This window comes from Taudactylus pleione, unplaced genomic scaffold (genome assembly GCF_031769625.1).
Source record: "Taudactylus pleione unplaced genomic scaffold, aTauple2 ptg000523l, whole genome shotgun sequence".
Lineage (NCBI taxonomy): Eukaryota > Metazoa > Chordata > Amphibia > Anura > Myobatrachidae > Taudactylus > Taudactylus pleione.
The window spans coordinates 2,887,566-2,910,071 of record NW_028284925.1 but is presented as its reverse complement, the minus strand read 5'-3'; the positions used below and the strand labels follow the sequence as shown (position 1 = coordinate 2,910,071).

At 46.2% G+C, this 22,506-nt stretch overlaps 1 protein-coding gene across 1 annotated transcript in view; it reads right to left on the bottom strand.

Annotated features, from left to right (window-relative positions):
• The window catches only part of GRAMD1C (GRAM domain containing 1C), a 237,016-nt gene that overhangs the window by 21,215 nt on the left and 193,295 nt on the right, over positions 1-22,506 (bottom strand). Inside the window, exons 11-15 of the mRNA XM_088450779.1 lie at positions 17,622-17,740; positions 15,103-15,245; positions 9,749-9,852; positions 8,388-8,564; positions 7,238-7,295 (exon numbers count right to left, since the gene is read on the bottom strand). Coding sequence (XP_088306905.1) covers positions 7,238-7,295; positions 8,388-8,564; positions 9,749-9,852; positions 15,103-15,245; positions 17,622-17,740 — 601 coding nt within the window. The remainder of the gene's footprint in view (positions 1-7,237; positions 7,296-8,387; positions 8,565-9,748; positions 9,853-15,102; positions 15,246-17,621; positions 17,741-22,506) is intronic.

Below are 22,506 nucleotides of genomic sequence, written 5' to 3'. Positions count from 1 at the left end.
AGCAGTAATGCTCAGTAATAATAGCCATCAGCAGCAGTAATGCTCAGTAATAGCCATCAGCAGCAGTAATGCTCAGTAATAATAGCCATCGTCAGCAGTAATGCTCAGTAAGAATGCCCATCGTCAGCAGTAATGCTCAGTAATAATAGACATCGTCAGCAGTAATGCTCAGTAATAATAGCCATCGTCAGCAGTAATGCTCAGTAATAATAGCCATCGTCAGCAGTAATGCTCAGTAATAATAGCCATCGTCAGCAGTAATGCTCAGTAATAATAGCCATCAGCAGCAGTAATGCTCAGTAATAATAGCCATCAGCAGCAGTAATGCTCAGTAATAATAGCCATCGTCAGCAGTAATGCTCAGTAAGAATGCCCATCGTCAGCAGTAATGCTCAGTAATAATAGACATCGTCAGCAGTAATGCTCAGTAATAATAGCCATCGTCAGCAGTAATGCTCAGTAATAATAGCCATCGTCAGCAGTAATGCTCAGTAATAATAGCCATCGTCAGCAGTAATGCTCAGTAATAATAGCCATCGTCAGCAGTAATGCTCAGTAATAATGCCCATCGTCAGCAGTAATGCTCAGTAATAATAGCCATCGTCAGCAGTAATGCTCAGTAATAATAGCCATCGTCAGAAGTAATGCTCAGTAATAATAGCCATCATCAGCAGTAATGCTCAGTAATAATAGCCATCATCAGCAGTAATGCTCAGTAATAATAGCCATCATCAGCAGTAATGCTCAGTAATAATGCCCATCGTCAGCAGTAATGCTCAGTAATAATAGCCATCGTCAGAAGTAATGCTCAGTAATAATAGCCATCGTCAGAAGTAATGCTCAGTAATAATGCCCATCGGTAGCAGTAATGCTCAGTAATAATAGCCATCGTCAGCAGTAATGCTCAGTAATCATAGCCATCAGCAACAGTAATGCTCAGTAATAATAGCCATCAGCAGCAATGCTCAGTAATAATAGCCATCGTCAGCAGTAATGCTCAGTAAGAATGCCCATCGTCAGCAGTAATGCTCAGTAAGAATGCCCATCGTCAGCAGTAATGCTCAGTAAGAATGCCCATCGTCAGCAGTAATGCTCAGTAATAATGCCCATCGGTAGTAGTAATGCTCAGTAATAATAACCATCGTCAGCAGTAATGCTCAGTAATAATAACCATCGTCAGCAGTAATGCTCAGTAATAATAGCCATCAGCAGCAGTAATGCTCAGTAATAATAGCCATCGTCAGCAGTAATGCTCAGAAATAATAGCCATCGTCAGCAGTAATGCTCAGTAATAATGCCCATCGGTAGCAGTAATGCTCAGTAATAATAGCCATCGTCAGCAGTAATGCTCAGTAATAATAGCCATCATCAGCAGTAATGCTCAGTAATAATGCCCATCGTCAACAGTAATGCTCAGTAATAATAGCCATCGTCAGCAGTAATGCTCAGTAATAATAGCCATCAGCAACAGTAATGCTCAGTAGCCATCGTCAGCAGTAATGCTCAGTAATAATAGCCATCAGCAGCAGTAATGCTCAGTAATAATAGCCATCGTCAGCAGTAATGCTCAGTAATAATAGCCATCATCAGCAGTAATGCTCAGTAATAATGCCCATCGGTAGCAGTAATGCTCAGTAATAATAGCCATCAGCAGCAGCAGTAATGCTCAGTAATAATAGCCATCATCAGCAGTAATGCTCAGTAATAACAGCCATCAGCAGCAGCAGTAATGCTCAGTAATAATAGCCATCGTCAGCAGTAATGCTCAGTAATAATAGCCATCATCAGCAGTAATGCTCAGTAATAATGCCCATCGTCAGCAGTAATGCTCAGTAATAATAGCCATCATCAGCAGTAATGCTCAGTAATAATAGCCATCAGCAGCAGCAGTAATGCTCAGTAATAATAGCCATCGTCAGCAGTAATGCTCAGTAATAATAGCCATCATCAGCAGTAATGCTCAGTAATAATGCCCATCGGTAGCAGTAATGCTCAGTAATAATGCCCATCGGTAGCAGTAATGCTCAGTAATAATGCCCATCGTCAGCAGTAATGCTCAGTAATAATAGCCATCGTCAGCAGTAATGCTCAGTAATAATGCCCATCGTCAGCAGTAATGCTCAGTAATAATAGCCATCAGCAGCAGCAGTAATGCTCAGTAATAATGCCCATCATCAGCAGTAATGCTCAGTAATAATAGCCATCAGCAGCAGCAGCAGTAATGCTCAGTAATAATAGCCATCGTCAGCAGTAATGCTCAGTAATAATAGCCATCGTCAGCAGTAATGCTCAGTAATAATAGCCATCGTCAGCAGTAATGCTCAGTACTAATAGCCATCGTCAGCAGTAATGCTCAGTAATAATAGCCATCGTCAGCAGTAATGCTCAGTAATAATAGCCATCGTCAGCAGTAATGCTCAGTAATAATAGCCATCATCAGCAGTAATGCTCAGTAATAATGCCCATCGTCAGCAGTAATACTCAGTAATAATAGCCATCGTCAGCAGTAATGCTCAGTAATAATGCCCATCGTCAGCAGTAATGCTCAGTAATAATAGCCATCAGCAGCAGTAATGCTCAGTAATAATAGCCATCATCAGCAGTAATGCTCAGTAATAATAGCCATCATCAGCAGTAATGCTCAGTAAGAATGCCCATCGTCAGCAGTAATGCTCAGTAATAATGCCCATCGTCAGCAGTAATGCTCAGTAAGAATGCCCATCGTCAGCAGTAATGCTCAGTAAGAATGCCCATCGGTAGCAGTAATGCTCAGTAAGAATGCCCATCGGTAGCAGTAATGCTCAGTAATAATGCCCATCGGTAGCAGTAATGCTCAGTAATAATGCCCATCGTCAGCAGTAATGCTCAGTAAGAATGCCCATCGTCAGCAGTAATGCTCAGTAAGAATGCCCATCGTCAGCAGTAATGCTCAGTAAGAATGCCCATCGTCAGCAGTAATGCTCAGTAATAATAGCCATCAGCAACAGTAATGCTCAGTAATAATAGCCATCGTCAGCAGTAATGCTCAGTAATAATAGCCATCAGCAGCAGTAATGCTCAGTAATAATAGCCATCGTCAGCAGTAATGCTCAGTAAGAATGCCCATCAGCAACAGTAATGCTCAGTAATAATAGCCATCGTCAGCAGTAATGCTCAGTAATAATAGCCATCAGCAGCAGTAATGCTCAGTAATAATAGCCATCGTCAGCAGTAATGCTCAGTAATAATAGCCATCAGCAACAGTAATGCTCAGTAATAATAGCCATCGTCAGCAGTAATGCTCAGTAATCATAGCCATCAGCAACAGTAATGCTCAGTAATAATAGCCATCGTCAGCAGTAATGCTCAGTAATAATAGCCATCGTCAGCAGTAATGCTCAGTAATAATAGCCATCGTCAGCAGTAATGCTCAGTAAGAATGCCCATCAGCAACAGTAATGCTCAGTAATAATAGCCATCGTCAGCAGTAATGCTCAGTAACAATAGCCATCGTCAGCAGTAATGCTCAGTAATAGCCATCGTCAGCAGTAATGCTCAGTAATAATGCCCATCATCAGCAGTAATGCTCAGTAATAATAGCCATCATCAGCAGTAATGCTCAGTAATAATGGCCATCATCAGCAGTAATGCTCAGTAATAATAGCCATCGTCAGCAGTGATGCTCAGTAATAATAGCCATCGTCAGCAGTAATGCTCAGTAATAATAGCCATCGTCAGCAGTGATGCTCAGTAATAATAGCCATCGTCAGCAGTAATGCTCAGTAATAATAGCCATCGTCAGCAGTAATGCTCAGTAATAATAGCCATCATCAGCAGTAATGCTCAGTAATAATGCCCATCGTCAGCAGTAATGCTCAGTAATAATAGCCATCGTCAGCAGTAATGCTCAGTAAGAATGCCCATCGGTAGCAGTAATGCTCAGTAACAATGCCCATCGGTAGCAGTAATGCTCAGTAATTACGCCCATCAGCAGCAATGCTCAGTAATATGGATAATATAATATGGATATTGTCCCTTTAATTAGAAAGTAAAGGTAAAGGAAGGTAAAGGCACCTGCACAGGAATCAGCGCTGGGATTTGATCAGTAGGAAATAGCAGGATAAGGCTGCTGATAACGGTAGTGATAGGAGCAGCTCCGTGAGAGTCAGTCACCTGTGCTGATCCCAATCTTATCTGTATTCCTCCCTATTAGTATATGGCCCTCATGCTCTACGTATAATACAATTAGCTCCTGATAACTTGTCTAATCTACAGACCGGTCACAGACCCGCTCCAGGCTCAAGGTCATTAATACACAAGTGGCTCCCAATCCTCCCTGATCACTAGGTAATAACAGCTTCTCCCTTTATTTCACCAACATAACACATACTGTGACATCTGCGGTGAGAAATGGACTCGTGTATCGGTGACATAAATGGCTCTTACAGCTGTTTCAGGCCACCTGGGGGTCGTCAGCTGTTGTGAAAATACAAATACCTAGAGATGTGTGCGGACCCCCGTGTTTTGGTTTTGCCACAAACCACCCTCAAAAGGTTTTGGATCTGGATTTCTTTAACAATTGATAAAAACAGCTAAAATCATGTAATTTGTGCCCGTTTTCGTTCCTACAGTATTATTAACCTCAATCATTTTAATTTCCTGTCCATTTTGACCAGCTTACAATATTGTTTTCAGCTTTTACCCATATTGGGCCGAGGCTGCAGCGAGCTGACTGGCTAAACTTGGCGACAGAGCAACGGCGCAAACACATGTGGGTTTAAACAAGCCACATCTAGTTGCACTGCAGACAGGATGGCAGTTTGATATGAACTATATGATGTTATAGAATAGATTTGGGCAATAAGCGTCCCCCCAGATGTTGAAATACTACACATCCCAAAATGCCCTGCCACAGTTTTGCTATTTGGCCATACTAAAAATTTTGCAATGCATGCTGGGATTTGTAGTTAAACAACAGCTGGGGGGACGCTTATTGTCCACCCCTGTTATAGAAGGTTTTCATTAATCAAGAACTAGATCAGAGGCCCAAGGATAGCACAGGTAAATGGAGGTTGTAGTATTATTGGAAGCCAAGAAAAGGATTGATTGATTGATTGATTATGAAATATAACTATAAAGAAAAAAAATGTGATAAACGGTACAAACCATTAAAAACAAGACTACAAATGAGATTGATTGATTGATTTGTGTTTACAATTTAAACTATAAAAAAAATAAATCTGAGAAATGGAAAACACAAAAAAAAAAAAAACAAGGATCCAAAATCCCAATGAGATTGATTCCTTAGGATTTAAAGGCAGAGTAACAGATTCTTGAATAATTCGTCCAATTGAATAATGAATGAATGAATATGTTTTGATATTAGTACAATTGAATAATTATATATGATTTGATGATACTAGTCTATATCATCTGAAAAGCTGCAGGAAACATGGTCTATATGCTTGAATGAAAAGCTGGTGATGGATGGCATTGCAAGATACAAAATAACATGAATGCCCCAGTAAAGTATAGTTATATACAGTACATTGCCTGTAAAACACTCTTGTCAAAGCCCATAATGAAAAGTGGTACACAATGGAATTGTCCTTGTGCCCTCCCACCCTCCCTTATGTGGTACAGTATATTAAAAAGGACATGCACAGTTTAACAAACCAAGCACTTCAGTGACAGGAACTGCCACTTTTGTGGCTGACATGCTTGGTTTGTTTGGGTCCCCACAAAACAAGCTACCAATCGGCTTAAAGGTGGCTAACATTATTGTTATTAATCATGTATACAGTTGGAAGAGGTCATTACCATCCTCATCAGTGTTGTTAAAATGACAATTTTTTTTTGTTTTAAAGTTAAACAGGAAAAAAAATATATAATTTTGCAATTTTTATTTATATATAACTGGGGGAAAAAAAAAAAAAACTTAAAACAAAGATGTCTTCTTGGGGCGCATCAGCCTCAAACACAGTAGAGTATTTTTTTGAACAGATATACAATAATACTGCAGAAAAAAAGGTTCATTTTAAGAAACCAAAAAACAAATCAACAGCAACACTGACAGTAGCCTGTTTGTTTGCACTGCAGTGTGTGAGTGTGCAGTGTGTGAGTGTGCAGTGTGTGAGTGTGCAGTGTGTGTGACAAACACACATACACTGAAAGGTGTCTGGGAAGTGTTACTGCAGGCATAATTGTCACTTACTAGTGTCTCCAGTTCCTCCTAATCTAATGCTAATGGCACCCTGAATGTGTTCTTTTATTACAGCTCCTCACAGTGTTCCAGTCCACAGTCCCTCTCCCTCTCCCCTCCTGTGTGAAACGGAGCACGATCACGAGGGAGGGACTTTTATATGCAAAACATGCAAGATCCAACGCCCGGGAAGATGACGTTTTTCCTCGCTTTGAGATCCGAACTTGGCAGAAAGACCCGAGCCGGGACTCAATCACTCGGAAACTCAACATACCCGAGCATTGGGGCTCCAAGAAACCAAACCCGCACATCTCTACAAATACCAGCATGCCCTGCCTGTAGTGTTTGTAGTCCCACAAGTCCTGCTCTCTCCATGTACAGAGACACATAGGAGCTTATTCTGAGGCGGTCGTACGGTCTACGACCGCCTCAATGTTTTGCCAGTGCGCATGCGCACGAGGGAGCCGGCTCCCTCGTGCGCATGCGTGAGACCTGCTACGACCGACAGCGCTGGTCGTAGCGAGTCTCTTTCCAAAGGGGGCGAGTTGTCGATGTTGATTGACAGCTCGCCCCGTTTGGAAGGCGGGCCGGGGGGGTGGCAGCCTAAACGGAGGCGTTCCTATGGCAACGCCTGCCGTTTGGGGGAGGCCCCACTGACATCACTAGTGATGTCAGTGGAGAGCTTCCAGCTCAGACAGAGCCAGAAGCTCTCCGAGGCTTACGACAAGTGAGACCCTACCCTAGGGTCTCGTCGTAAGCCCCGATGGTCGCGATGGTCAGAGAGCGGTCGTTAGAGCTGCGGGTGTTAACCCACAGCCTAACGACCGCAACAGAGGCGGGCGGTCAGGATGCAAGTGGCCGCCCAGTTTCTGAGCGACCGCTTGCATCCTCCGACCGCCTCTGAATGAGGCCCATAGTAACTAGACATTCTGAGTATGAATATAGTGCAGAACGGGAGGATTCAGCCACAACATAAGTCTATGGTGATCTATAACTACAGCACAAATGATTCTTCACCTGTAGAACACGGACAGGACAGATATGATGGATACTCACAATATGCTCATTACAGTAATAATTAATGAATTTCTCCTTCCAGCATCTCTTCTTTTTCCTGAAAAAAAAAACCACATGAAACCGGTTTGCAACCTTCATGTGACCCCATGTAATTAGGTGTAGCATCGTGCTATGTTACTGTACCACTGGCCAGACATGGGACGACATATTCCTGCAGCTTAAACTGCCCAGATTACAATAAGTGTTCACACAAGGGTGAGTTATAGTAAATCGCACGTACAGTATGAACAGCCTGGATTTGCAGAACTGCACTGATACTCGAGTCTGATGCGATGCACAGGCAGGGGCCGCAGGCTGTCCCTTGTTAGGAGAGAGGGAATCTGCAAATTATCAATTTTAATGGTAAACCTTCCTCACTAGAAAATGTTAGGGAAATCCCATTTATTAAAGGCACTATGGGTTACGTTGATATCTTACGTAGTTGCAGGACTTTTTATTACTGCGCATGCGTCCAAGTAGCACCGTGCTTGAATGCCGTTTGTATCCATACAGAGTTGTAGTTGTGATTTCACACGTACGCACAGAGGAGTACGCTGCAAATGTGTTTGGCAGTGACTGGGAGGTTACGGGAGTGTCGCTGGCGTATCGCTAAAGTGTTTGCGTACACAGACACTTAACGGCTCACATAGGGGGCGGAGTTCGGGTTTCGGTGGTGCACTCAAAGGTGGCACCTAAAGATGCACCTAGCGGTATTTCATCATCTATGGCTGCTGACAGTGGGCGTCTAAGTCCTTGCACAGTCAGACAGACTCAGTAGTGGCATTTGCATAAGGTTAAAGATAGGTGACCACCAGTAGACGCATGAAAATACTCTTATTTCTTTTATCCAAGGCCCGGTCCACTACGCTGTATGGTGGTGTGGGTGGGGGGTGACACTTGGATGGGCGGTCAAGTACCGTTAAATCCAGTCCTATATAGGAATGGTGACATTCACGGAAAACTAAAATGTAGAAGTAATAAGTTATAGAACAGAGACACAATTCTGCAAAACTATCCAAACATTTGGCTATTGGGAGTCACAAGTCGGCCGGTGGCGACTCAGTAACGTTACATGTGAGGGTCATTTTATACTGTACCATAAAGTATTATTACACTGTGTGTGTTATTTAGTGAGGCTCGGGCGCTCTACCTGCGTGTTCCTGCCTCGTATCCAGTCCCGAGTCTCCGGGATCGTGCGATGAGCCGTGTTTGCTCATGTGCTCTCCGGTACCGCGGCTGTGCGGCCGCCTCCTCCGTCTGAGGCCGCCTGTTTTGATATTCTCCGGTAAGGAACCCGTTGAGGTTTCCTCAGCCAGCAGATCAGACTCTGCAACAGCCAGAGATAAAGATATGAACTTGTAACATCAGCCCTGTGACCACACATAATAATAAAGAGTATTATAGCGGATTACACAGAGGGTCACCTACTAACATTAACTACAGGTACAACCGGACCTCAAACCTAAGCAACCAATCAGCAATTTGCTTATACCGACCTAGTGCAAGTCAGACAGTGAAAGTGAATATCTGATTGATTGATGAGGTTTTACCCATAAATGGTCCTCATAGGAGGACTTATAAGAACTATGGATTTTATTATTATTCTTTTTCTTCATTAATAAAGTGTAAAGGTGCATACATACACGCACAACGATTTTGTTTTCCAACGATTTTATGAACGATTGTCTGTCAGATTTTTTAAAGTGTAATGAACGATTTTGTTGAACTACAAACGATTTCTGCATATTCCCTTAATGAAAATCGTTCAGTTGGTCAGTCTGACTGAACCACAAACTACAAATGTGAAAGTGCATGAACGATAATCGTTCATCGTTTTAACTCAGAAAGTGAACGATTTCTACAACGATTGAACGATAAAGTTAACGATAATTGTTAAAAAAATTGTTGTGTGTGTATGCAGCTTTAGAATTACACAGCTCTGTATAACAGCGAAATGTTACAGATGGATTACACACATGAAATTAGGATGTAGAAATGGTCCTAACCAGAAGAACTTACAATCTACAAATGTAGTGTACATCAGTAAAACACATTATCTATATAAGCTGTGAATGTGAGGAATGAATAGTACTTGTGTACTTTACGGACTCATTGCAGAGAGAACCCAAGTGTCCTACACTCATTGTAGTGTCTAAATCCCCTTCACGGAGAGGACCCTGACGTCATCAGCCACTGCCCAGCGTCATTCCCTACCATCCAAGTGGGCATAGAGCAGGAATGTAACATTGTGGCGAACGTAGCGAGCCACAGAGTCCGAAGCGTGGCGAGAGCAGTAAGCCCGCGAGGGGACAACTTTCTTCTTTAGGTGGGCACAACTTACGGTACTTGTGTACGTAAAGTACCATTTACAACATTCATTGGGTTCTCTCTGCAATGAGTCCGTAAAGTACACAAGTACCGAATGAATTCTATGAGCATTAATGTTATATGTGGGGTCATCATACTCTCTAGTAGTACATCTGGGGGCAGCGCTCCAGTACGGTGACCCACCTAACTGCTTAAAGTAATCCTCCAGCCCGCTCCAGGAGTTCCTCTCAATGAACGTCTTGATCAGACCCCAGGGCTGCTTCCGGTACTTCACATCGGAGGAAACGCTGAAGACACAAAGTGACACATTAGTGCTCCTCAGTGACGCTGCTCCAGCCAAGCCACACAGCTGTATACCAGACGTCCATATAGAGGAGGGTATATAACTCCCATGTACAGACACTCCTGCAATCTGATTCCATATAGGGACACTTAGAGTCTACTTGTCACCCACACACAGGGGAGGCAGCCAATCTAGGAGCTGAACCCAGGGTAATAACGAGGGGTGGGGGTTTGGTGCCACTGCCTAGTGCGCAAGGCCAAGGTAGCAGCACTGTTGCTGCCCCGTGGCACTGGTGTAGGGGCACCTGGGGCAGACACTACAACGCATCTTTAGCTCAGCTTCATGATCTCAGCAGCGCAGCGGGCCGGCCCGGGGGGAGCGTCATGGCCTTGCTATAAGCTCTGTAATAAACATAACAAACAGCCTATCAATGCCCTTGGAGCCAGGAACATCTAGCTTTGGAGAGAGATAAAGTACCAGCCACTCAGCTCCTAACGGCCATGACACAGGCTGTGATTGAAAAATGACAGTTAGGAGCTGAATGGCTGGTAGTTTATCACTCTCCACTTTATCACTTCCCAGGGCTTAATACATCTGGCCCACAGTCTGTAACATGACAGTTAGGAGCTGATTGGTTTGGCACTTTATCTCTCTCCAAGGCTTAGTACATATCCCCCATCACTACGGCACAAGGCATCTCAGAGGACGGTGTCACCCGCACATCCGCTATAAGACACACTATAAGAAGATGGACTTGTATTCATTGGGATATGCACAAGGCTTACACAATCATGGGCGCGGGAGCATAAAACACGCTACAAATGCAATAAGACAGCTGCAGCGTACAGTGTGGAGGTTATTATAAGCGGAGGCGGCCATTTATCACTACGGATCCACATATCAGAGCCCAAAGGAGACCACCACCTGCATGTGCCCGAAGAAGGTTCAGCAGCTTATGAAGAGCGGCTGGATAGAGAGAGGCCGTTTCCTGTACACTTGGGGTCTGTGCATGACATGGGTTGGGTAAGAGAGGCCGGAAGTCGGGATGCCGGCCATCAAAACACCGACAGCGGCAATCCAGTGCTTACAATCCTGACAGGGGCTCTGTAAGTATTCTACCCCTCCCCCTTCACCTCCTAAATCTGACCCTCACCGTTAGTGCCTAAGCCTAACCCTCTCCCCTTAGTGCCCCTTTCCTGGTGGTGCCTAAACCTAACCCCCCCTGTAGCAGCCCTGCCCTAACCTTCGTGGTAATAACTAAACCTAACCCTTCCTGTGGCATGAAGCTAACCCAGCCCGCTATTCTTACGTTCGGGAAGCCGGCTGTCGGGATTTCGACCGCCGTGCAGCGGCAAATTAACTACAGCCCCATGGCATAACACGTCGCACCATTCTTAATGAATACAGACCGTGGAAGCAAGGCCTCACGATCCTTCTTACTTTTTTGGTTTTAACCAGGTGTCAGAAAAGTCTACACCCCCCCACACACCATTCTTACCTCAATCTACACCCCCCACACACCATTCTTACCTCAGTCTACACCCCCACACACCATTCTTACCTCAGTCTACACCCCCCACACTATTCTTTCCTCAGTCTACACCCCCACACTATTCTTTCCTCAGTCTACACACACCGCACACTATACTTGCCTCAGTCTGCACACTACAACCATTCTTACCTCACGCTACACCCCCCACACACTATTCTTACCTCAGTCTACACCCCCCACACACTATTCTTACCTCAGTCTACACCCCCACACTATTCTTTCCTCAGTCTACACACACCGCACACTATACTTGCCTCAGTCTGCACACTACAACCATTCTTACCTCACGCTACACCCCCCACACACTATTCTTACCTCAGTCTACACCCCCCACACACTATTCTTACCTCAGTCTACACCCCCACACTATTCTTTCCTCAGTCTACACCCCCCACACTATTCTTACCTCAGTCTACACCCCCACACACCATTCTTACCTCAGTCTACACTCCCACACACTATGCTTACCTCAGTCTACACCCCCCACACACTATTCTTACCTCAGTCTACACCCCCCACACTATCCTTTCCTCAGGCTACACCCCCCACACTATCCTTTCCTCAGGCAACACCCACACACTATTCTTTACTCAGTCTACACCCCCCACACTATTCTTTCCTCAGTCTACACCCCCCACACTATTCTTTCCTCAGTCTACACACACCCCACACTATTCTTACCTCAGTCTACACACTCCCCCCACACTATTCTTTCCTCAGTCTACACACACCGCACACTATACTTGCCTCAGTCTGCACACTACAACCATTCTTACCTCACGCTACACCCCCCACACACCATTCTTACCTCAATCTACAGACCCCCCACACCATTCTTACCTCAGTCTACACCCCCCACACACCATTCTTACCTCAGTCTACACTCCCCACACACCATTCTTACCTCAGTCTACACTCCCCACACACCATTCTTACCTCAGTCTACACCCCCCACACACCATTCTTACCTCAGTCTACACCCCCCACACACTATACTTTCCTCAGTCTATACCCCCCCCACACACTATTCTTTCCTCAGTCTACACCCCCCCACACACTATTCTTACCTCAGTCTACACCCCACACACTATTCTTTCCTCAGTCTACACACACCCCACACTATTCTTTCCTCAGTCTACACCCCCCCACACACTATTCTTTCCTCAGTCTACACCCCCCCACACACTATTCTTACCTCAGTCTACACCCCACACACCATTCTTACCTCAGTCTACACCCCCCACACTATTCTTTCCTCAGTCTACACCCCCACACTATTCTTTCCTCAGTCTACACCCCCCCCCACACACTATTCTTTCCTCAGTCTACACCCCCCCACACACTATTCTTTCCTCAGTCTACACCCCCAAACACACTAATCTTTCCTCAGTCTACACCCCACACACCATTCTTACCTCAGTCTACACCCCCCACACACCACTCTTACCTCAGTCTACACATCCCCCACACCATTCTTACCTCAGTCTACACCCCCCACACTATTCTTTCCTCAGTCTACACCCCCCACACTATTCTTTCCTCAGTCTACACCCCCCCCCACACACTATTCTTTCCTCAGTCTACACCCCCCCACACACTATTCTTTCCTCAGTCTACACCCCACACACCATTCTTACCTCAGTCTACACACACCCCACACTATTCTTTCCTCAGTCTACACCCCCCCACACACTATTCTTTCCTCAGTCTACACCCCACACACCATTCTTACCTCAGTCTACACACACCCCACACTATTCTTTCCTCAGTCTACACCCCCCCACACACTATTCTTTCCTCAGTCTACACCCCCCCACACACCACTCTTACCTCAGTCTACACCCCCCCCACACTATTCTTTCCTCAGTCTACACACTCCCCCCTACACTATTCTTACCTCAGTCTACACACACCGCACACTATACTTGCCTCAGTCTGCACACTGCAACCATTCTTACCTCAGTCTACACCCACCCCCCTACACTATTCTAACCTCAGTCTACACACACCCCACACTATTCTTTCCTCAGTCTACACACTTCAGTCATTCACACCGCACACTATACTTGCCTCAGCCTACACACGCCGCACCATTCTAACCTCAGTCTACACACACACCACACTATTCTTACCTCAGTCTACACACTTCAATCATTCACACCTCACACTATTCTTTCCTCGGTCTACACACACCCCACACCATCCTTACTCCAGTGTACACACATCCCACACTATTGTTTACTCAGTCTACACACACCAACCATTCTTACCTCAGGCTCAGTCTACACACGCTGCACCATTCTTACCTCAGGCTCAGTCTACACACGCCGCACCATTCTTACCTCAGGCTCAGTCTACACACGCTGCACCATTCTTACCTCAGGCTCAGTCTACACACGCCGCACCATTCTTACCTCAGTCTACACACAGCGCACCATTCTTACCTCAGGCTCAGTCTACACACGCCGCACCATTCTTACCTCAGACTCAGTCTACACATGCCAACCATTCTTACCTCAGGCTCAGTCTACACACGCCAACCATTCTTACCTCAGGCTCAGTCTACACACACCAACCATTCTTACCTCAGGCTCAGTCTACACACGCTGCACCATTCTTACCTCAGGCTCAGTCTACACACGCCGCACCATTCTTACCTCAGGCTCAGTCTACACACGCTGCACCATTCTTACCTCAGGCTCAGTCTACACACGCCGCACCATTCTTACCTCAGACTCAGTCTACACACGCCAACCATTCTTACCTCAGGCTCAGTCTACACACGCCGCACCATTCTTACCTCAGGCTCAGTCTACACATGCCGCACCATTCTTACCTCAGACTCAGTCTACACATGCCAACCATTCTTACCACAGGCTCAGTCTACACACGCCAACCATTCTTACCTCAGGCTCAGTCTACACACGCCGCACCATTCTTACCTCAGGCTCAGTCTACACATGCCGCACCATTCTTACCTCAGGCTCAGTCTACACACGCCAACCATTCTTACCTCAGGCTCAGTCTACACACGCCGCACCATTCTTACCTCAGGCTCAGTCTACACACGCCAACCATTCTTACCTCAGGCTCAGTCTACACACGCCGCACCATTCTTACCTCAGTCTATACACACACACCGCACCATTCTTACCTCAGTCTACACACGCCGCACCATTCTTACCTCAGGCTCAGTCTACACACGCCAACCATTCTTACCTCAGGCTCAGTCTACACACGCCAACCATTCTTACCTCAGTCTACACACAGCGCACCATTCTTACCTCAGGCTCAGTCTACACACGCCGCACCATTCTTACCTCAGGCTCAGTCTACACACGCCAACCATTCTTACCTCAGGCTCAGTCTACACACGCCGCACCATTCTTACCTCAGTCTATACACACACACCGCACCATTCTTACCTCAGGCTCAGGCTCAGTCTACACACGCCGCACCATTCTTACCTCAGGCTCAGTCTACACACGCCAACCATTCTTACCTCAGGCTCAGTCTACACACGCCAACCATTCTTACCTCAGTCTACACACAGCGCACCATTCTTACCTCAGGCTCAGTCTACACACGCTGCACCATTCTTACCTCAGTCTACACACACCGCACCATTCTTACCTCAGGCTCAGTCTACACACGCCGCACCATTCTTACCTCAGTCTATACACACACACCAACCATTCTTACCGCAGTCTACACTTGTTTTTTGACGTCCGGGTAATACAGTACTTGTTCAAAGTGTAGAAGTAGTCGTGATACGGAACGTCATGTGTGAAGACTTCTGTGTCCACCGTATAAAACTGCCTATCCTGACCATCTTTGTACCACGTCTGCAATGATACAAAACAGAATTTACAGTCAGGAAAATGCACACAATCTTTAACCGTGCTGTCCTAGCAATATGCTACTACAGAAGCCGCAAAAAACTATACTTTATAACAGGCGCCGGTAGCAGCATGGAGGAAACAGAGTGTTTTAATGAGCATTAATATTATTATAGAAATATAAATAAAATATAGAATGGTATTACTGACCTGTTCTATTACATTACCAATTTATTCACAGGGCACTCCCACAAACTGTGCCTTAATTAAGACATTTATTTATTACCAGTTATTTATATAGCGCAAACATATTCCGCAGCGCTTTACAGAGAATATCTTACCATTCACATTAGTCCCTGCCCCAATGGAGCTTACAATCTATATTCCCTACCACATGCTCACACACATACACACTATGGTCAATTTTGTGGGGAGCCAATTAACCTACCAGTATATTTTTGGAGTGTGGGAGGAAACCGGAGTACCTGGAGGAAACCCACGCAAGCACAGGGAGAATATACAAACTCCACACAGACAGGGCTGTAGTGGGAATCAAACCCATGACCTCAGTGCTGTGAGGCAGTAACGCTAACCATTACACCGTCTGTACTGCCCATATCCCAACTTTACTACGGGAACTGCAGCCAGTGACAGCAATACATGTAACACACAATATAATGTGGACTTGTAACAAGGAGGGAAGATACACAATATTCACATGTCGCATGCAGCAGTGTCTATAGGCGGCTGTACATCTGCGACTTAATGCAAATGCCACTATAAACTCCTTCCCTGGTTTATATCCGCTCAGTGGAATGTGCAAGGACTCAGACGCCCACTTTTAGCATCTGTGCACGCCGTAATACCGCTTTGGCGCATTCTTACACGCCACCATCTGTCGCATCATCTAGCAGCAGCCCTTTGGCAGCCAAAATCGGATTATAGCCTCTGCTTTCCGCGACAGTCCCATAATAAGCCCACTGAACGGACCATATGGTGGTGTTCTGGGGCGGTTTGGTTGTATTGAACCTTAGATTGTTGGACACCCACCTGTTGTTGTCACCGTGACGCGGTAGGTGGGCTTTGCAGTTCTGGCCAAACATGTGCTAAGAACCTCATTGTACTCCAGGTTAAACTACAGAGATAATATTGTTCCGATTATCAGTACTCTTAGAGCACCTGCATTTTCCTTTTTTCTGTGTGGCACTACAAATCTCAGCATTGTAGAACCTCTTACAAGGTTTAGAAATAGGGTGTGCAGTCCAAGCCCCCCCCTCCCAAAGAAGAAACATGTACACAGGCATCCAGTGACCCCATGCCCAATAGCATTTACAATGCGGAACTCTATTTTGTTTTTTTCATTTAGCTTTTTAATTTTGAACGCTGCCTGTTCCATTGATTGTGTTCAGCGCAGGTGTATACGTTAGGCTGAATGGCGAGTCCACCACTGAACCCACATGCAGTGTCGCTAGTCTTTACCCAGGGCTTAAAGTGGTCCGGAGAGGTGGGCGAACTCATCTCCCCTGCCGTTTACTACTCCCCCCCCGCAACCTCCCCCCCCACACACACACACACACTATTGTGTATAGGAAAGGGCAAAGTGAATGGCGGGGGGCCTGTGGGCCGCCTAGGCCCCAGAAGCTTTGGGGGCTATGACAGTGTGAAATACATTTTAGATGCTTTTTTTTTTTTAGCACTCCTGCCATCAGCTGAGACTACAATGTGAGTTCACTTAAAATGAAAAAAAAAAGTTCTATATCATCAGTGTTATTTTTCTGCCGTGCCTCTGAGGTTTTTTTTACGGGGTCCCCACAAACTAGTCTATGTCACTTGGATGCCCAATGTTTTTTTGCAACCCCTGTGTATTGCCTTCGCTTGATTCTTTCCTTACCTATACGCTGGTTTCACTGAAATGAGGGACCTCTTAAGAAATTGAGCCCCCTTAGGCAGACAGTGCGGGGCTCTCTGTCTGTGGGACTTCTGTGCAGGGACTTGGTGGAGGTGGAACTAGTTCTACCTACAGTACCATTAGAGGTGATGGAACTCAACTCCACCCCGTTCCTGCCCACTTTAACCCCTGTCTTTACCGTATCCACAGTGTGTAATCAGCCTATAACAATGAGGACTATTGTAGCTGTTCAGGAAGATGAATCATAGGTGTCGGACGTATTTATCAGGCATGTGAAAGTGAAATACACCATGAATAGAGAAATGCTGATTCTCTCACCTTACTGGAATGTTACATGCGCAAATCACACAATACGCCCAACCGCAGTTATCCATGATGAACGGCTTAGTGACGTTACTATAAAAACGCGAAGACAGAATGTGTGTTCCCCTGTCCGCTATGTATATAAAGCAAAGCACGAGGCTGGCCAGTACCTGGTTGTCCGTGGCAGAAGTGAACTTCCCGATCAGCGGGTTATTGATGGTTATGGTGTAGGTCAGCGTCCTGGTCTGATTCCCACCGTCCGTAATCTGCCACGGAGAGGATTCCAGATCTGAATGACAGAGAAGAAATAATAAATGTAAAGCAAGGGCAAGCTACCGGCTGGGTTCTCTGGCGCCTGTACGGAAAACACTATGCTTAGGCTGTTGTGGAACTACAAGTCACATCATCCCTACCTCAGCCCTGTGGATTAAGAACCACTAAAATCTCTCGTTAGAAAACGATTATACAGATCCAGCTGTGTAATAGTATTATCGAATGTGACAGATGAATGGTACATTTCATTTGCAGATACACCATATACTATAAATATACTTATAATATCTTTATCCAACATTGTTCCAGACCAGACGATGCCGCCACACGACTTTTTAATACTAGATTTAAATCAAACGCGGTGTCCTCTCGTCACCTTTCTTGTGACACAAGAACAATGTCATTATTCCCATTGGATTGTGCAGGTAACCAGTTCTTCCCAGTGTGTTACACAATTAGGATTTCATTCATTTCTTCTTGTCGGGTTATAACTTGCGTCACAAGTGATGATATTCCTGCAAAGTAGAACGTTATTTACCCCACTGCTTGCATCTATCACTTACAGCCCCCACACCCATCCAGAATTGAGGGGTTTAATGATTCTGGGGTCTCATCCCCTAGAACGCAGCGCCACAAAACTTCCAGGGAAAAGACAGAGCGGCGAAGTTACTGGGAGAAAGTTCTATCTGCAGCTCCTGAGATCCGTACAACCAGGTGCTTCCTCTGCCTACAGAATTATAGCTACAGGCTGCCTCTCAGCTGCCTCTGCTCTTATACAAACGGATTTAACAGCTAGATCAAGTAAAACTGGTTAAACTATAGCTCCTGATACTTTGTGGCTCTGTTCTGGATGAAGGTAGATCGTAGATAAGGGACACGTGTCCTGCCCATTTTGAAACACTTAATAATCTCAGTCTAATGTGGAAAGTGAAACTTCCCAGGATAATGCATCCATCCTTCTACTGGGATGTAGTTTGGAAGCCGATGGTCTAAGTCCCGACCGCCGGCTTCCAGACGTTCTAATCCTGGCGTGGTACTAATGACAGGCGTCTAAATCTAGACGCCTGTCATTAACCAGACGCCGGAAAACCGACGCCCGGCATCCTGATCAAAGTGACGCGCTTTAGGTTTAGGGCTCCCGGGGGGGACTTCGTTTTAGGCACCCCCCCGGGAAGTTAGGGTTAGGATAGGGGAAGGGAGGGTTAGGGTTAGGCACCCCCGGGGGGACTTGGGCTTAGGCGGCGGGGAAGGGGGGGTTAGGGTTAGTCACCCCTAAGGGAGGGTTAGGGGGGAAATTAGGTTAGCGATACTTACCTTAGGGACGATCGGGATTTTCACCCTTGCCGGGCTGCCGCTGTTGGGATTTGAACATGCGTCCGGTGGTAAAACCTAGTACACCCCTTCTACTGTACTAATACTGGGATCACATGAGCAGAGATTTGGACCGTTTCACAAAGTACGGTACGATTTATGTAAATTTGGGTGCATTTGCTGCTAATGTCGGTGTGGCTTTTTACTGGAATATATGAAATAAATTTTTCTGACTAGTAGGAAACACACTATTTGGCACATGAGAGACGGGCTCTATTCTGTGCCAGTGACACAAGCAGCTTTTCAATTCTGTCCTTGCTAAAGTGCAAATGCAGCCTGGTGACCATCGGTCGCAATGTTGGACGGCGCAGGACAGCTGAGTAAGTCTCAGCTTACGCAGGCTGGCCGCCATGTGATGACAGGAATCTGCTTATCCTGGCCTTGCCACTCCCGGAAAACGGGGGGCATGCCACTAACACTGGCTGTCTCCACACCATCCAGTAAACACCTCTGATTGTCAATCAGGCAGAGGGAAACGGGGGTCTCCGTACGATCATGCAGGATCCGCTCGGAACATGCGCAGAATAGGTCCTGTACACACGTAGACCCCTGATAATTGGCAATCTGCGATCAGCAGTGCATTTGCCTCCACTGCTGACTTGGGCATGGTGTTACTAATCCAGGGGTACAAATACCAGTGCTTGCAATAAGTACAAATAATGTAATATACAAGTTGTTGTCCCTGGTGATAGCTGGGTTTTTATTCTCTCTCCTCCCAGTGCCTCCCCCCCCCCCTTTAATTTTGTTCTTCTCTTACTCCCTCTCTTATCCCTCATCTGTCCGTTTCTCTCATCAGTACTTGATGTTATTATATAGATTATCCCTTAGCATTACCTCTCTCGTATTTTTGCCTCCACAGAGTGTTTAGCCTGTGAGCTTTTCTCCTCTATACTGTAATACATATAAATGTCTGGATGTGAATAATGCTGCGATTATCATCAGGAGTGACTGTGATGTCACCATGAGGTGGGATGTGATGAATAAGTATGGGGATATTACAGTGTGTTATCTCTCTGTATGTGGCCTGTGTACCATGTGTGCCTTTCTCCTCTCCTCTATACTGTTATACATGTCTGGCTGTGGGTAATGCTGTGATTATTGGGTGATTATCAGGAGTGACTGTGATGTCACCATGAGGTGGGATGTGATGAGTAAGTATGGGGATATTACAGTGTGTTATCTCTCTCTATATGTGGTTTGTGCACCCTGTGTGCCTTTCTCCTCTCCTCTATACTGTTATACATGTCTGGCTGTGGGTAATGCTGTGATTATTGGGTGATTATCAGGAGTGACTGTGATGTCACCATGAGGTGGGATGTGATGAGTAAGTATGGGGATATTACAGTGTGTTATCTCTCTCTATATGTGGTTTGTGCACCCTGTGTGCCTTTCTCCTCTCCTCTATACTGTTATACATGTCTGGCTGTGGGTAATGCTGTGATTATTGGGCGATTATCAGGAGTGACTGTGATGTCACCATAAGGTGGGAAGTGATGAGTAAATATATTACAGAGTCAGGGGCATAACTATACCTACTGGGGCCCCATAGCAAACATTTTTACAGACCCCCTCTCAGCCCGCGGCCCCCCCCTCTCAGCCCGCGGCCCCCCCCTCTCAGCCTACTGCCCCCGCTCTTGACCCGTGGACCCCCTTGGCCTGAGGCCCCACCCGCACCCTCCTCACTCCCCGACTTACCTGATCCATGGTCGCGCTGCGCAGGGCGGGCGCACCTTCTCTCCCGGTCGGCTCCATCTCACTGACTGATGCTGGGAGGAGGCGACCACGCCTTCCCCCAGTATCAGTCAATGAGGAGAGCCGGAGGCGGAGCTGACTGGGAAGACGCGACCATGGAGCGGGGGGCCGTGACCACAGAGCAGGTAAGTGGAGTAGAGGGGATTGAGGAGAGTGATGGGGGAGTGAGGAGGGTGCAGAGGGAAGAGCCGTCGACAGAGGCCTGGCACCATAGGTGCAGGGGGAAGGCCGTGCCCCAGGTTGGTCCGGGACCCATAGCAGCCGCCCCCCTTGCACCCACGGTAGTTACGCCACTGTACAGAGTGTTATCTCTCTGTATGTGGCCTGTGCACAGTGTGTGCCTTTCTCCTCTCCTCTATACTGTTATACATGTCTGGCTGTGGGTAATGCTGTGATTATTGGGTGATTATCAGGAGTGACTGTGATGTCACCATGAGGTGGGATGTGATGAGTAAGTATGGGAAATAACAGAAGTGTTTGGAGACAGTAGGTGTTCGTTATGCCAACACTATCTGGAAGCATACCTCACAGGTAAGCTTCCCTATCGCTAGACTGCCACTGTGATCTCTCTCTATTCTCCTTCCGATCACCCTTTTTATGACAGACCCATCAGTAACCGGTATGTGCGGCACTCATTCTCCGTTGACCTGCTATGCAAAGCAGAGTGAACAGCTCATGCCCCCCCAACTCCTGGGTAGATCAGGACAATGGGATAGAGACCTCAATAGGGGCTGTTGTGCAGATACAAGTGGGAGGGGTCAGAGATTAGAACAGCTGATGTTGGGCAGGGTGTTTAAGGGGCTACACCTCAAAAATTATAGGAGGTAACGAGCTCAAATTTGGCATGGCCGGGTAGAACTGTCGCTCGGTGCTGCATGCTAAATTTCAGGGCATAAACATAAAAAAAAAAAATGGAGGACATGGGAGTAATCTAAATTTCCAACTGTCACTTTTTTCTGACATTCTCAATTAGGACCACTTATCTGCTGTAATCTATGTTTTTTTTTGGGAAGGCTTAACTCAGAGTAGGGGGTGAATTTAAACTTGGGGTTTGTTTTAAAAGGTAGCTGTTGCTCCAGGGTAGGGCCTTTTGAAGTTCAGGTAAATTAGAAAGTTACAGTTTTTAAACTATTACCTCAAGAATGCACCATTGAATAGATAGGACTTTTCAACTTGTTGCGCAGCCTCAGTAGGAGCCTCCAGTAGGTATATTCACTGTGGCTTCACTTGGGTGCAGCAAGATGGCTGCCTTTTGTGGGCGGTAGCGGGGGCCGAATCCGGGGGGAAGGAAGCCGGCATTTGCTGTGACCGGGATGCGGGGGGCAGTAGGTAGGGGTTAGCGGGCGTCAGCTGCGAACTGGGATGGTATCGGGCATTAGCGGCGGCAGTGTGGCAGGCTTTAGGATCCAGGGGAGGTAGCAGCACACAGATGCAGGCTCTGATCTGGAATATACGCAATACCTGCATCTGTGTTTAATAAAAACAAACACAGAAGCAGGGCCGGGTCAGTGAAACCCGTCTGTGCTTCTGTGTTTAATAAAAAATAAATAAATAAATGGCGTGGCCCCTTCCCCAAAAACAACAACCAGCACGGGGCTTTGGAAAGCCAGTACTGGCTGTGCTAAATACAGGGGAAAAATGATGTAGGGATCCCCCATA